The sequence below is a fragment of the Neophocaena asiaeorientalis genome, unplaced genomic scaffold (assembly GCF_003031525.2).
Source record: "Neophocaena asiaeorientalis asiaeorientalis breed wild unplaced genomic scaffold, Neophocaena_asiaeorientalis_V1.1 scaffold71, whole genome shotgun sequence".
NCBI lineage: Eukaryota > Metazoa > Chordata > Mammalia > Artiodactyla > Phocoenidae > Neophocaena > Neophocaena asiaeorientalis.
This window is the reverse complement of record NW_020175439.1, coordinates 2,536,402-2,549,983: the sequence shown is the minus strand read 5'-3', so window position 1 is coordinate 2,549,983 and position 13,582 is coordinate 2,536,402. Positions and strand designations below refer to the sequence as shown.

At 40.1% G+C, this 13,582-nt stretch overlaps 1 protein-coding gene across 1 annotated transcript in view; it reads right to left on the bottom strand.

The window, feature by feature from the left end:
- MYZAP (myocardial zonula adherens protein) overlaps window positions 1-13,582 on the bottom strand; it is a 102,617-nt gene that overhangs the window by 18,986 nt on the left and 70,049 nt on the right. Inside the window, exon 12 of the mRNA XM_024767785.1 lies at window positions 1,215-1,315. Coding sequence (XP_024623553.1) covers window positions 1,215-1,315 — 101 coding nt within the window. The remainder of the gene's footprint in view (window positions 1-1,214; window positions 1,316-13,582) is intronic.

Sequence of the window (13,582 nt, the reverse complement as noted above, 5' to 3'; positions counted from 1 at the left end):
AATGTCAAAAAAAAAAAAGCTTAATCCTGCTTTTGGTAAATACTTTGAGAACGGCAAGTGGCTCATTTTAATGAACAAAAAAGACATCAGTAATAAATAAAAGAGGGAAGGAGATGAGACATTATTCCTCAATGTTAGAGCTGGTTAGAGCTGAGAAGTCACCTAGTCAACTGACTTAACAGATTGGGAAACAGAGGCCTCAGCAAAGAGAGACCAGCCTGAACACATCCTGCGACTACTAACCTCAAGGATGAGAACCAGGTCTTCTACAGCCCAGTCTGGCCATCAGCTCATCCCTGTTTCCCACCCATGTAACCATTCAAGGCCCGGAGCCTACATTTTTCTGACCTACTAATGTCTAACATGAGACACACACAAATGCCCCTAGTCACATAAAAATACACCTTCCCACGCACAGTGTAGGAGGCACTTTGTGACTTTGGTTACCTCAGTCACAAGCTACGTACCATCAGTGTCCTTGTTATCAACTTGTTTTCTGTCCTCTTTGGGCCAAGCACAGTTTTGAGCACCTAGAGACAGTGGGTTGGTTACTGGGTCTCGCTGATCTGACTATGGAGAGACCCAGGTTCTGGGCTTGTGAGCAGCTTAATAACACATGGCTCAGTCCTCTGGCTCAGAAATGCAACTGAACAAACCAGGTTATAGTTACTGTTTATCTGCTCATGACTGAAGCGGATCATGTATTTCTGAATCTGGTCCAATGCTTGACAACACTCTGTTACAGTACTGGGGAACAGACAGATTCTGTTCAGGGTTTAGAGCCTCCCTCCTCTGTTACTAAAGCACACCATGGAAAATGTCTGCCTGCACGTCTGACTTCTCTTGCAGACTGCACTCTGGGGCAGGAACCCAATCTCGTTCCTCTCTCTATCATCACTGGCACAGGGAAGGTACCCAACAGATATTTGTTGAATGAACAAATGAATGAATAAATGAAGGGCCAGATGCATGCATTCGCTGATAGGGCCCATCTCTCTCTGAAGTGGCTTCCCCAGGTCTCTCCTTCTCCACCCCTTGTGCCCTGCACAATCTCCCCACTCTGCAGAAGCCAGTCAGACCCTCAGCAGCCACGACTTTTCTTTGCAGAAGTACTTTTGAGAGAAAGAATGCAATTCTGGGAATAACAGCCCAGGAAAGTATTTTCTTAAGTCAAAGGGGAATTTGAGTTGGAAAACCAGGAAATTCTTAAATACCTGGGTAGAAGATCACAGCCCACTCCAACCTCTCTGGTTTCCACTTCAGTCTTGGGCTGGGTTTCTATTAAATAGTCCAACCTGCTTTGTAGTTCATTATTCTAGAGATGAGGAAAAAAGTACTTTCAGTAAAGCAATTACGTTCCCCCACAAATACGTATGATACAATTTATATGTATTATCTGGATTTCCCCCTAGACACAGACATCTATCTATCACAATGTATTTATTAAGCGACTCTTACACGGTAGGAATTGAAGAAATACATTGATTGAATCCTTACAGATAGAGTGCATAGACATACATATGTATCCAATTTTACCTAAATGGAAACAAAAATATCCTACTCTATACCATTATTTGCTGCTTTTCCCCACTCAACAATTTGTTGTGACTCTTTCCATGTTTATTAGTTTTCTTTTTATGTCAACAAATTATTTTAATGGGTTCATAGCATTCCATTGTATGGATCTACATTATTTATTTAACTAGTCTCTTATTGATGGCATTTAGATGTTTATCACTTTTTCTGCAATTATAAATAAGGTACAGCTCATGTTTTAATACTCCCTCATTAAATATAAAATGAGTAAGTCTATTAATTTACTGGGAAATACCTCTGTAACTTAATAATTAGTATTTCATAGGTGTGGAAAATTCAGAATCTCAAACATATAAAGTAGAACAAGTTCCTTGGGATTAAAATTAGCATTCTAAATAGTTTCTTTTCAGGCCAGAGCCAAACATTACATAGGTTGATGATTAGATGCTCAGGAATTGGAAATTTGCCCCGTGGGGAAATGAAGGACAAGGGAGCAAGAGTGTTGAGGGTTTTGAAATGAAAATAGATGAAGTGTTGGACTTCCCTCATGGCACAGTGGTTAAGAATCTGCCTGCCAATGCGGGCGACACGGGTTCGAGCACTGGTCCGGGAAGGTCCCACATGCCACGAAGCAGCTAAGCCCGTGCACCACAACTAGTGAGCCTGCCCTCTAGAGCCCGCATGTCACAACTGCTGAAGCCCACGCGCCTAGAGCCCATGCTCCACAAGAGAAGCCACCGCAATGAGAAGCTCGCACACCGAGCGCGGCCCCCACTCGCCGCAACTAGAGAAAAGCCCGCATGCAGTAACAAAGAGCCAATGCAACCAAAAATAAGTTAATTAATTAAATTTAAAAAAATAGATGAAGTGCTGGTGCTTAAAATCCAAAGGCCAAAAAGACACATTTAAAAAAATTCAGAGATTTTTGGATTTTTTTTTAAGTTATTCTATATATTTTCTGTAATACTAGACTAAAATTTCATGAGGCAGTGACCGTAACTATCTTTCTGGCTGTATTATCAGAGCATGCGTGGTATGTAGGAGACGCAAGATAAAATATTTATTGAATAAATGTATATATGCTTTTAAAATGAGCATTTTATTTGCATAACTAGAAACAAATTAAGCATTTGTCTTTTCTTTTTAAGTTGGAGCTGAAGCTAAGGCACTGTATTCCAAGACACTAGACAACACATGAAAGCTGAAAAGTTCTTTGGAAACAGAAGCTCATTTGTTTTGAAAGAGCTCCTGCTCTGAATGTCCAATACCAAGGTGCAAAGCAGCAGCTCTGGTACAAACTCATGTTCTGCAGGATGTAAAGGTCTAGGAATCCCTTCCGATAAATGGGAAACAGTAGAAAGGAAGAGAATGCATTCCAGGTTCCCTAGCAGCTGACAAGCCATGACAGATCTGTGGGCTCTGCATCTGTCACCTGCTGCTCAGTATGGGAGAATGGTGCTGGCTAACTGCCAGGGGTTCCTCACCATTTACACACACACACACAGACACACACACACAGCTTCACCGAAAATATTTGAACTCTTCCATTCATATGGAAAGAAAAGGCCTGCCTATTAACAAGCTTCAGCAATCCTACTGTTTTATCCTTTCTTAATGTAGACTTTAGTCATGAGGATTTCTTAAAATGCTGGGCTGAGTTCCTATAGTTAGGGGGCATAAAAGACAAAGTTAGCAAGCGTGCCCCAACTGGTATACAGTGAATAGTGTACTGGTAGCCCCAATTCCTTTGTTCTATTCCAGAGGAACTCTATGTGTACCCATCAGCTATCCACTGAAGCACTGATACAAAAACTTATACGCTTAAAAATGTAATACTATCAGTTAAAAACAATAAAACCCTGAGTATGTATCAGGTAGTATGTAAAATCAGGTAGGGGGAGGATGTTGGCAGTTAAAGAAATAGGTCGTGATTTGCAGCCTTTGAGGAGCTCAGTCTTTTGCAGATAGAGACACCTAAGCAGAAAATCACAGAACAAAGTCACAAGTCCCATGCCAGAGGGACGTAGAGAATATTATGGGGTGATTCAGAGGGGATGCCTAACTCAAAATGGGGAAAAGGACTGAATTGCCTGTGAAGATTTCCTGGAATTATGCAAGGGGAAGAGAGTAAGGGAAACAAAAGGGATAAGTAATCCAGAATTATGGAAACATACCAGATTGAGAACAGGCACCTGACTGCAGTACACAGGAGGGCAGGAGTTGGTTATAAAGGACTATGTATGCCATTACCAAAACTCCACACCCAATCCTACAAGACCAAGGTCAAGATTTTATTTCAAACACTTGGGCTCTGAGTGGAAATTATATTGGAAGGAAATAAAACTATAGGCAAGGAAGATCAATCAAGGAGGTCATTGCAACTTTCCAGGTAGAGTGAGAGCTGCACTTCAAGTATACAGGAGTAAGTGCTTAATGAACAGATCCTCCTTCAAAGAACAGCTATCAACCTTGGACAAAAGATAACTGCTGAGGTCTTTAAAGACTCAACAAGGATGGGTAAGTTTTAGAGGGGAGGTAAAGCTTGGAGCAAATGACAAGCACTGAATGGGTTCTTTGTGATTCATTTTTTTTGTTTGCAGCTTTGCCCAAGGGCAGTACAGTCACGGTGCTGGCAGCACAGACACAGTAAAAATTCAACAGAAAAATCACCTTTCTGGTAGAAGGAAACCAGTAGGAGTCTACGGGATAGAAGAATAACCAGGGTTACCAAGAGTAAGGGGGAAGCCAAAAAGGAAGGGTCAGAGAAGACTGAAATTCTGAACTCTGTATATAAACGCAGTTCGAGTCTCTGGGAGACCCCTGAACCACGTATGTGTGGGGCAAAGTAAAAGAAGTATGCAGCCAAGGCTTAAAGAACTGAACTGAGATCTAAGCCATCACCCACTATATTATGGCAGGGTGCAATTGAGTCTAACCAGATTCTTTACCTTTTAAAACAATCACAAGCCTATTTTCCTTTATATCACTGATGAAGGAGTAAAAAAAAAAAAAAAAACAAAAAACCAGAAAGAAATAGAAAATATAAATAGAAAACAAATGGTAACTTTAGAACAGAAAAATACAATGCTTGAAATTTAAAAATCACTAGATTGCCTTAAAAAAAGAATGGATATGACAAAGGAAGGAGTCAGTAGTAAACTTGAGGACACAGAGACACAGTAATAGAAATCAATCAAAATAAGATAAAGAAAATGTTGAAAATAATAAATGGAACTTCATAGAACTGTGGGACAATTTCTAAAAGCCTAACATAGAGATGCTGGAATCACAGAAGGAAAGAAGGGAGAAACTTGAGAAAAAAATATTCAAAGAAATAATGGCTAGGAAAAAAGAAAGAAAGAAAAGCACTTACTGGTTTTCCAGATACTTTTTGGGGGGGCAGGGGGGAGAAAAGAAATAATGCCTGAAATTTTCCCATATTTGGTGAAAGACATAAGTATACAAATTCAAGAATCTCACCAAACCCAGACAGAATAAATTCAAAGAGAAGCATACCTTGGCAAATCAGAGTCAAACTACTGAAAAACACAAAGAAAAACCTTGAAAGCCATCCTGTTACATATAGGGGAACGATAATTTGAATTACCAAAAGTTGCTCATCAAAAACTACAAAAGCCAAAAGGGAGTGAGTACTAAAAGAAAGAAACTGTCAAACTAGAACTCTATATATTTTAGTAATGAAGGTGAACTAGAGGCGTTACTTTAAAATAAGAAAAACTAAGTGGATTTGTCCCCAGCTGGCCTGCTCTATATAAAATGCTAAATAAAAGTTCTTCGGGCTGAAGAGAGATGATACTGGAAAGAAACTCAGATTTTCAGAAACGAGTAAAGAACATCAGAAATAAATACTATATGAGTAAACATAAAAGATGATTATTTTCTCTTAATTTCTCTAAAATACCTATGACTGTTAAAAACTATAACAATGTACTGTGGGTTTATAGTATATATAAGATACAATACATGAGATAACTCTTAACAGCAGGGGAAGGGGTAGATGGACCTCATCATTGCAAGACTTCTACATTTTTCATGAAATGGTACTATATTACCTCTAAGTGAACTGTGAACACATAATGAAGTATATTGTAGTACCTAGAGCAACCACTAATATATTAAAGACACAGAAAATGCCAATAGATAAATTAAAATGGAATTCTAAAAAATACTGGAATAATCCAAAAGAATGCAAGAGAGGGGAACAAGACAAAACAAACCAGAGGGACTAAATAGAAAACAAATAATAGGGACTTCCCTTGTGGCACAGTGGTTAAGAATCCACCTGCCAATGCAGGGGACACGGGTTCGAGCCCTGGTCCAGGAAGATCCCACATGCCGCAGAGCAACTAAGCCCGTGCGCCACAACTACTGAGCCTGCGCTCTAGAGCCTGCGAGCCACGACTACGGAAGCTCGTGCGCCTAGAGCCTGTGCTCCGCAACAAGAGAAGCCATCGCACAGCAACAAAGACCCAACGCAGCTAAAAATAAAATAATAAAATGAAATAAAAAAAGTAATCAAATAATAATAATAAAATGGCAGACCTAAATAAATTGAGCCATATCAATAATAATTGTCAATGGACAGTATACTTCAGTATAAGACAGAATATCAGAATATATAAAAAACACCAAGACCTAACTATATATTGTCGATAGGAGATGTATTGAATATTTACCTTAAATAGAGAGACACAGATCAGTTAAAAATAAGTGGATGGAAAAAGATATACCATACAAACAGTAAACATAAGAGGGCAGAAAGGGTAATATTAATACCAGATGAAATAGACTTCAAGACAAAGAGTATGAACAAAGGTAGCGACCACCATTTCATAATAATGAGATCAATTCATCTCCAAAACACAACAATCAAAAATTGTGTACCTAATAACAAAGCTTCAGAATATATGAAGTAAAAAAATAACAAAATTAAAAAAGAAAGAGACAGTCTAAAGCCATAGCAAGGGATTTTAACACCCCTCTCAGCAACAGAACAATTATACAAAAACCAGTAAAATCATAAACAATTTAAACAATATTATCAACGACCTAAATCTTATTGGTATTTATAGAACACACAAAAAGAGCAGAAGACTTTTTTCTCTTTTTTTTTTTTAACAATATTCAACCAAGAGAAACCATATGCTGAGCCATAAAACAATTCTCCATAAATTTAACAGAATGAAAACCATACAAAGTATGTTCCAGGACCACGACAAATTAGAAATCAAAACCAATAAGATACCTAAGAACACCTCAAATATTTGGAAGTTAAACAACACACTTCTAAATAATCCGTAAGTCAAAGAAGAATCTCAAAGGAAATTAGAAAACATTTTGATATGCTGAATACAGCATATCAAAACTTGTAGGATGCAGCTGAAGCAGAGCTCAGAGGGACAGTTAGAGCTTTAAAGGCTTATATTTAAAAAGAAAGGACTAAAATCAGTGACCTAAGGTCTACCTCAAGAAGCTAGAAAAAGAAGAGCAAAGTAACACCAAAATAATTACAAGGCAGGGAATATAAATATCAGAGCAAAACTCAATAAAACAGAAAACAGCTAATAGAGAATATCAACAAAGCCAAAAGCTATTTTAATTTTTTTTAAAACAGCAAATTGATAACACTCTAGCTAGACTGATCAAAGAAGGGGGAAAGGGGACAAATGATCAATATCAGAAATTAAGGAGACATTAAAAGGAAACAGTTGGATAGCTATGGTGAAAAAAGAATATCAATCCTTACTTCACACAAAACACAAAAATTAACTCCAAATGGATCTTAGATCTAAATTGAAAAGAAAATGAAAAAGCAGGTCATGAAATGGGAGAAAATATTCACAGTACATATATCTGACAAAGAACTGGTATCCAGAATACATAAAGAACTCTTAGCAACTCAGTAAATAAGTAAAAAAACTCAGTAAAATAATGGGCCAAAGATTTGAACAGACACTTCAAAAAAGAATATATACAAATGGCCAGTAAGCATTTAAAACACGCTCAGCATCGCTAGTGACCATGGAAATGCAAATAAAAACCACAATGAGATACCACCACACACCCTCTAGAATGGCTACATTAAAAAGACTGACAGGACTTCCCTGGTGGCAGGGGCCCCCCTGCCGATGCAGGGGACACAGGTTCGTGCCCCGGTCCGGGAGGATCCCACATGCCACGGAGCGGCTGGGCCCGTGAGCCATGGCCGATGAACCTGTGCGTCCCGAGCCTGTGCTCCGCAGCGGGAGAGGCCACAACAGTGAGAGGCCCGCGTACGGCCAAAAAAAAAAGACAGTACTAAGTCAGGATGAGGATGTGGAGAAACTGGAACATTCCAACTCCTGGTGGGAAGGTAAAATATACGACTCCTTTGATAAACTAACAGTTTCTTAAAAAGTTAAACCTGTATCTACCATACATCACAGCCATTCTATTACTAGGAATTTACCCAACAGGAATAAACCATATGTCCACACAATGACTTGTAATGTTCACAGCAGCTTTATTCACAATAGCCCCAAACTGGAAACAACCCAAATGTATATCAACAGGAGAATGGAGAAATAAACTGTGGAATCTTAATACAATAAAAAACATTCTGGGGCTTCCCTGGTGGCACAGTGGTTGAGAGTCCGCCTGACGATGGAGGGGACATGGGTTCGTGCCCCGGTCCGGGAGGATTCCACATGCTGCGGAGTGGCTGGGCCCATGAGCCGTGGCTGCTGAGCCTGCGCGTCCGGAGCTGGTGCTCTGCAGCGGGAGAGGCCGCAGCAGTGAGAGGCCCGCGTACCACAAAAAAAAAAAAAAAAAAAATATTCTGCCACAAAAAAGAATGCATATAACACGGATATATCTCAAATCCTTGTGCTGAGTGAAAGAAGCTAGCTAGACACAAAAGAACACACAACTATATGATTCCATTTCTACAAAATGCAAGCAAGTCCAAAAAAGATCCCTGGTTGCCTGGGGGTGAATGGAGAGATGGACTGCAAAAGGGAAACAGAGAGAGGCCTTTGGGGAATGATGGAAATGTTTTATACCTTGACTGTAGTGGTGGTTTCACAGGTATATACAACTGTCAAGATTCATTAATTTATATACTTTTTAAAATTTAGGTTTAATTGACATAACATTATATTAGTTTCAGCTGTACAACATAATGACTTGGTATCTGTACACACTGCAAAATGATCACCACAGTATGTCTAGTTAACATTTGTCACCGCACGCTTTAAAAAGATGCAGCTTTATTTACATGAATTAATACAAGGTTGACAAGACAGAAAAAAAGATGATGAGAGCCTGAATATGGGCACTAGGAGGAAATTAGAGAGGGATGACAGAAATACTTAAAAAAAAGGACAGGTCTTGATACAGGAAAGCAAGGACACTCCACTCTGAGTCTTGCCAACTATGACTAAAGAGCAGCCTCAGCTGGCCGCCTGGCCCGTGCTGGGGAAGAGATTGCTTCCAGGACCGAGAATCAGGTTCCAGGGTTTTCCTTTCAAATACCACCACCTTGTGTTGAGCTGTGAAATACAGACCACCCGGGGGCTTGGGAGGCTGTGCGCCTTCCCGAAAAGAAGGACCTGGTATGGCACCTCTTGGCATTTTGGGGAAATTATGTCAAATGAATGGCAGCTGCCTCCTCCCCCAGCTCCCTCAGGCCCAGGGGAGGGAGCAGCCGGGGCTGTAACACATGCACTAAACAAGAATGCATGTCCAGGAAAACTCGTACATGGTGCCTGGTGCTGCCGCCCTAGCATTGCACAGAAGATTCATAATTGACCCAGGAATGCACAGCAGACACATTGAGAGGTTTATGTGTAACACAACACACATTAAATGCAGGATGGACAGAACCAAGACTCCTTGAGCTGAAAGTTGAGAATTTTCAGCAGAGAAAAATGAAATGGAATCTGTTCAGATTTAGAAAGCTGGTCAACCTTATGAAGATAGACACTCATAATTTTATTTTAATAAAATTTTCTATATTGGAAATAGGGGATGGGATAGTTCTTCTTCAAGAGATGAGTGAATAAAAAGTTATTTGGAGAAAAAATAGAATGGGCATATTTTCACATCAGACAGATTTTTGAATCAGTTGATGAAAACGTAGTCTGATGGGGCCAGGCTAGCGCAAACTTCTAGGGATCTGATGGGGGTGGGAGTAGCAAAACAGAATGAGTTTTAGCATTGGTAAGTACAAATGATGATTTCAGGGACCAAAATCATCTACATTCTCTATTTAAAAGAAGGAGGAGGACGAGAAGGACAAAGAGGAAATATATATCATTAACAATAAAAGGAGTTCCTGGGACCTAGCCATCGAAGAAACAGTAAAGACATGGCATTTACTGTGAGCCATGTACTTTTCTAATCACTTAGTGTTAACTAATTTAGTCTTCATAACAACTCTGTGGAGAGGACTCCCTTAGCAAACTAAGGCACAGAGCAGTTAAGTAACTTGCTCCAGACCACATAACTAGTAAGTGACAGAGCCGACAGTAGAACTCAGGCAGTCTAGCTCCAGAGTCTGCAGTTAGGCCCTTAACAGAGGGTAGCTACTTTATTAATAAGATAGGATATAGGAGGTTACCAGCTCTGTCCAACAAAACTTTTCAGAGACACCTGAAACACCACCACTGGCATCATTATGGTTTAAGGCAGGGGATGGAATGTCAAGGTATAAAAAGTCCTGGTGTTAGAATAGGTCAACATAATAGAAATTCTTCGTGGCCCACAGAACCCTGTATTGTAAAACAAAACAATTAGATAAATTTGGAAAATGTCAGTGCAACCGCATAATCGTAAAAGGAAACATTTTCCCCAGTTCCGCCAGTACTAAAATGGGCCTTAAACAACAAGGTCCTACTGTACAGCACAGGAAACTATATTCAATATTCTGTGATAAACCATAATGGAGAAGAATACGAAAAAGAATGTATATATATGTATAACTGAGTCACTTTGCTGTACAGCAGTAATTAACACACCATTGTAATTCAGCTATACTTCAATAAAAAATAAACAAAACAAAACAAATAAAATGGGCCTAACAGTAGGCACAGCACTTTAGCCTACTACCAACACTCGTGCCCAGACAGCCTGCCGTACACCTCTCCACTAAAACAACCCAGGGCTCCTCGGAGACAAGCCACTGTCATATCTAGGGACAGGACAAAAATGAGGAAACTGAAACGCCTGTTGTTGCCATACAGCAAGAATGACTCCACAAGCATCGGGAACCCTGCTACACAGGCGAGGAAGGTAATGCAGAACTCCCCGCAGCTGAGCTGTGATAATCCCAGTCCAAAAATGGGCAGAAGACCTAAAGAGACTTTTCTCCAAAGAAGATACGCAGACTGCCAACAAACCCATGAAAGAAGGCTCAACGTCACTAATCATTAGAGAAATGCAAATCCAAACTACAGTGAGATACCATCTCACACCAGTCAGAATGGCCATCCTCAAAAAATCTAGAAACAATAAATGCTGGAAAGGGTGTGGAGAAAAGGGAACACTCTTGCACTGCTGGTGGGAATGTGAATTGGTACAGCCACTATGGAGAACAGTATGGAGGTTCCTTAAAAAACTACAAATAGAACTACCATATGACCCAGCAATCCCACTACTGGACATATACCCTGAGAAAACCATAATTCAAAAAGAGTCATGTACCACGATGTTCATTGCACCTCTATTTCCAATAGCCAGGACATGGAAGCAACCTAAGTGTCCATCGACAGGTAAATGGATAAAGAAGATGTGGCACATATATACCATGGAATATTACTCAGCCATAATAAGAAACGAAATTGAGCTATTTGTAATGAGGTGGATAGACCTAGAGTCTGTCATACAGAGTGAAGTAAGTCAGAAAGAGAAAGACAAATACTGTATGCTAACACATATATATGGAATTTAAGGGAAAAAAAATGTCATGAAGAACCTAGGGGTAAGACAGGAATAAAGACACAGACCTACTAGAGAATGGACTTGAGGATATGGGGAGGGGGAAGGGTAAGCTGTGACAAAGCGACAGAGAGTCATGGACATATATACACTACCAAACGTAAGGGAGATAGCTAGTGGGAAAGAGCTGCATAGCACAGGGAGATCAGCTCGGTGCTTGTGACCGCCTGGAGGGGTGGGATAGGGAGGGTAGGAGGGAGGGAGACGCAAGAGGAAAGAGATATGGGAACATATGTATATGTATAACTGATTCACTTTGTTATAAAGCAGAAACTAACACACCATTGTAAAGCAATTATAGTCCAATAAAGATAAAAAAATAAAAAACTAGGAGGAGAAGGAAAAAATTATTGTGGGAACAAGGTGAGTCTGAGAAATGCCTTGTGTTCATGATGTCACTCAAAAGGAAAGTTAATATAAAGTGTAGAGAAAGATAGTTTTAATAGTGAACAAAGATGACAATATGTTACAACTTGTCATCAACTTTTAAAACTAGGAAGCATTAATATATAAGATGATGTAGTTTCTTTTATAAAGTGTTAATTACATGTTTGTTTATAAGATTTCTGTGTTGAGTAGTAAAGAATAACAAAAGGAACTTTAAGTCAGGTCGTCCCAGGACTTGAGGGCCCTTGGAAGGGCTGCTTGGCATTGGTGGTCATACAACAAGCAGGTGGAAATAGGGGCAGACATTCACTGGCATCAGTGGTCACACACAGTTAGCAAGGAGTCAGTCAGCAGTGTGTTTGTAACATCATAAACTACTCACACAGCCTGAAGAGGAAAACCAAGTACCCAAACTCAACCTCATCTCCTAGGAGGTGAAATCTCTACCTAGTCTGACAAAGAACGGTAAAATATTAATAAGGAATGCATACTTTTTAATAGTGCTAAAGATAGGTCAATGCATCCCAATGATTAGGGGTCCTGAGTTTGAATCACCTTGAAGCTACCTAGTCCTATATTGTAAAGCAAGAATTGTGTCTGTCCAAGAATTGGCATCCTCTAGCCTTAGCTATTCGGAGAAGGTATTCCATGTCCTTTGAATCTAAAAGATCACTGCATTTGTCTGGAAAGCGTCAAAATGATGTTAACTAAGGGAAATTGGCCTTCGGAAGATACTAAAAACCAAGAACACAAACAATGAAGAAATAAATTAAACCCAAGATACTTAATATTTTAGAATAAGTTAAAGTGTAAATGTATTATCAAATCTTGACATTTTGTCTACGTTTTATCTGCTGTTTAAGGTGGATGATCAAAAGGAATTAGTCATTCTAAATTTGTAGTAGAATTTAAATAGTTTAATCAACCAAATTTATAATCAATGTTTAAATGCTCAAGGAATGATGGTTTTCAGACCATTTTTGAATGGCTTATTGGATATACATAGCAGACACAGCCAGACGCACCCATATGCTCTGGACACTCACCATTTCCTGGCATGCCACTTGTGACTCTTTCCCTGGGGCTTCCTCTGCCCCTTGGAGCCCAGTTGGCTCTGCCCAGGGCAGGCCAGAATTGCCACACACACCCAGGAGCCGCCCTCACCAGCTACTGATGGGAGTTAATGGGTAAACGCCCTAGCTTTCTGACCTTTTGGTAAGGGTAACTCAGAGGCCAGTGCACATCATCTTCCAGAGATGCCCAGGGCAAGGGAGCAGCAGCTTTCCACAGTGGTAACCTCTGTAAGGCACCCATTATTGGCCTTTGACCTTTCCCTGACTCATTTCTCCCCTCTCCCACTGGGGCTTCCTGAGATCACCTCCCAAATAAACTAGTGGACTCATATCCACATCTCAGAGTCTGGGCAACCTAAACTAAGAGAAGAAAGGAATTTAATAAATTAAGATTAAACAAAGCACACGTATGTGTAAGGAAGGCTCTTCTCAATGCAGAGTACCCCTTGGACATTTCCTAATCTCCCAGGAGGCCTGAGTAGCACAGCCAGGGGAAGGGAAGAGGGGTGGGCACTGTCTTGGGTAACCTGCCGCCTCTCCTGTTGGCGTCTCTTTTCTCCCTCCTGGAACCAGACTCTCTCGGGACCCAT